We start from the raw sequence: 2,985 nt of genomic DNA, 5'->3' as shown, positions 1-2,985 counted from the left end.
GGCCGGCGCGCCCCCGGTCACCCTCGTCCAGGGTAAGACTCGGCGACGCCCCGCAGAACTTCGGCGCCGGCCCGGCGTCCCCAGCAGGGTTCTGGCGCCGGGGGTGCGGGGTGCATCGCAGTCCCACAGAGACCTGCACAGGCATCCCCCCGAAGTGGAGCTCGCCCTGAAGGCGGGCACCGAGGGCCACGGGAGGCGGAAGCCCCTGTCCTCGAAGGAGCGCTGTCCTCCTCTGCCTTCTGTCCCCGCCCTGCTGCTTGTCCTGTCCGCAGCATCGCTTCACATCCGCTGTGCTGACCCGCGGGGACCTGGCACCTGTCTGAGATGACGCTAGACTGAGTTACTTCTCTCAGCCGTCCTCTTCTCTCTGGCCTATGGCCCCGGGCCTCTGTCCCCCACAGTGACTGCCCTCTCCAGCATACTTGCACCCCTGCACAGCCCTGTGGGGAGCTGGGCTCCAGAGCTGAATTTGTGTCCTGGCCCTGTCACTTGGCAGCTCTGTGACCTTGGGCAGGCTCTCAGCCCTCGTCTTTAACTCTCTGCTCTGTAAAGTGGGGTTGAGGACAATGAGCTCAGCTAGGTCAAGGCTTGGGACGCTTCTGGCACAGGGGACGCACCTAGGGGAGCTGACATGTGCTGTCATGAGCATCCACATAGCTCCTGATGGGTCCATCCTTAGTTTACCTTTCTCATAGTTGCATTCAAGTAGTTTTTCTAAAACAATCCGATTAAGTCAGTTCCACTGCTTAAAATTGTCAGTGACTTGCCCTGTTCTTTAGGACAAAATATTTTTTAGCCACAGCTAGCAGAACTCCTGGGACTCGCCCCCCCGCCTACCTCGTCAGCCTCCCATCTTGCCTCTTTCAACCAGCTGTGCAGAAATACTTCCCAGCCAAGAGCTTGGCCTTGCCTCTGCCTGGAGTGACCTCTGCTTTAAGCGGTCTGAATATCTTATTCCGGAAGACCGAGTTCTGCTGCCTCTTCTGGGAAACCGTCCCATCTCTAGAGAACCGCAGAGACCTGTTCTTTCTGCTACAGTAGTGATATTACTTACCGTGCTTTTTTTACTTTTTATTAAATCTATTGGGGTAACGTTGAATAATAACACGGCATAATGTTCAGCTGTCCGAGGTTATAATTGGACATCTGTGTACTGTTGCATCGACTCCCTTCGGCCACTCCACCTCCCTCAGCCCCCGCCATTTATTTCATCGTCGTCCCTTTACTTGTCTGGCTTCTCATGTAGACTCTGGCCTCATGGGTGTGGGGTCTTCTGATCGTTTATCCTTGTGTGAAGCACATAATGGGCACTCAATGTTTTTTGACTAAATTAATTTAATGAAGGAGAGAGAGAAATAGATGGTGAAATTTTTCTTGTGCTTTCAGAAATTTACTTATGATATTACCATTATTTTCCCCCCTTCCTTCAAAATAATTAGGGGTTTTTGGAGCAGGAAAGAGTTATTTGCTGGCAGTGGTGGTTTTGTTCTTTGTGCGGCTGTTTGAGCAGAGTGAAACTCCTACAAGTGGAAACGCAAGACCGTGGAAACTTCTGATTGCTTCTTCCACTAATGTGGCTGTCGACAGAGTCCTCCTTGGGTAGGTATGACAGCGTGTCAGAGCTCGTGTTTTAGGGTGGCTGCTGAGGTCATGTGGCATGGGCCTGAGTGTCTGTGTCCTTTCGCGGGGTATGCCTTTGTCTCTGACTCAAGAGTAACCGCCAAGAAATAGTAGCAGGCCAACTTTGGTTTGTGAGGAGGATAAAGTCAAACGTTAAACCTGACAATTCTAGCACAAAGATGAGATGGACCCTCATGTAAAGATTTGAGTTCGGCCAAGGACATGCGGGGCTAAAAGGTGCATTTTTGGGAGAAGCAGGTGGCTGGAATCTGAGCGTCTCCTCTGGCCGCTAAGGACACAGGGTCTCCCAGCAAGGCCTCAGGGTCGTGCTCACAGCCAGCAGCCCTGGCTGAAGAAGCAGTGTCTCCTCCCAGGACAGAGAGCCTCACTCACTGCTTGTCATACACTAGTGGGTCCCTACTGCACGTGCAGGCATCCATATGGACCCCTGCACCTCCCACGGGACTTGGGGACCCGGGAAAACCAGAGAAGGCAATCGTGTGTTCTCTTCTGCCGGTACAAAGTTTTATGATTGTTTACGATTTTGTTAAAAATGCAAAGAAGATAGTACCTAATATTTTATCAGTATTCCAGTGTTTAATGATCTGTAAATAAATGACAAAGTTTGATTAGGAGAAATAATCCCTTATTTATAAGTGTAGGCTTTTTAAAAACTAGCTTTTATAATTACGTAAGTTAATGCTGATGGCAGAAAATAGGCCGTCTGTACAGATATTATATTTCTTTATAGATTTTTATACATACACATACGTTTTGTTTTCCAGACTTGGTATGAAACAGTATATGTTGTTTTGTGTCCTGCTTTTTTTACTTAAAGATTGTTTCTCTGTGGTATTAAATCTTAGAAAACAATTTTTCGTAGCTCTCTTATATGCCATGATTTATTTATACCATACTTAAGCATTTTTGATCAGTAAGTCCTTTTCAAATTTTTGCCTTTATAAATAATATTGTGACAAAGATCCTTAAACATAAATCTTTGTCTCCACTTCTCATTTTCTTAGGGAAAAGTCCTAGGCCTAGAATAAAAGGCAGGGACACTTTAAGCTTCTTAACATGCTTTGCTGGGTCTCACTTCAGAAAGGCCCCTTGTAGGTAACGTGAGGACAGGAGCCGAGGACAACATTTGATGTACCACATGGACCAAACAGGAAGCGCTTCAGGTGGCTCAGCCTGAGATGGAAATGTCACTGTAGACTGTTACAGGAGAAAGACCAAGGCTGGAGTGAGGAGGGAGGGTCAGTACTGAACAGTGAGGTGACAGGACACACGTAACGCCAAGGCCCTGGGGTTACGCCCTGCATGTCACCGGGCCTGCGGTGACAGTGATGGGGGTACCGCCCC

At 48.8% G+C, this 2,985-nt stretch overlaps 1 protein-coding gene across 1 annotated transcript in view; it reads left to right on the top strand.

Moving 5' to 3' along the window:
* ZGRF1 (zinc finger GRF-type containing 1) overlaps nt 1-2,985 on the top strand; it is a 53,778-nt gene that overhangs the window by 37,376 nt on the left and 13,417 nt on the right. Inside the window, exons 14-15 of the mRNA XM_023520861.1 lie at nt 4-32; nt 1,440-1,599. Coding sequence (XP_023376629.1) covers nt 4-32; nt 1,440-1,599 — 189 coding nt within the window. The remainder of the gene's footprint in view (nt 1-3; nt 33-1,439; nt 1,600-2,985) is intronic.

This window comes from Pteropus vampyrus, unplaced genomic scaffold, assembly GCF_000151845.1.
Source record: "Pteropus vampyrus isolate Shadow unplaced genomic scaffold, Pvam_2.0 Scaffold282, whole genome shotgun sequence".
In the NCBI taxonomy this organism is placed as follows: domain Eukaryota; kingdom Metazoa; phylum Chordata; class Mammalia; order Chiroptera; family Pteropodidae; genus Pteropus; species Pteropus vampyrus.
The sequence above is the reverse complement of the archived record's forward strand: the minus strand, read 5'-3'. Positions and strand labels throughout refer to the sequence as shown.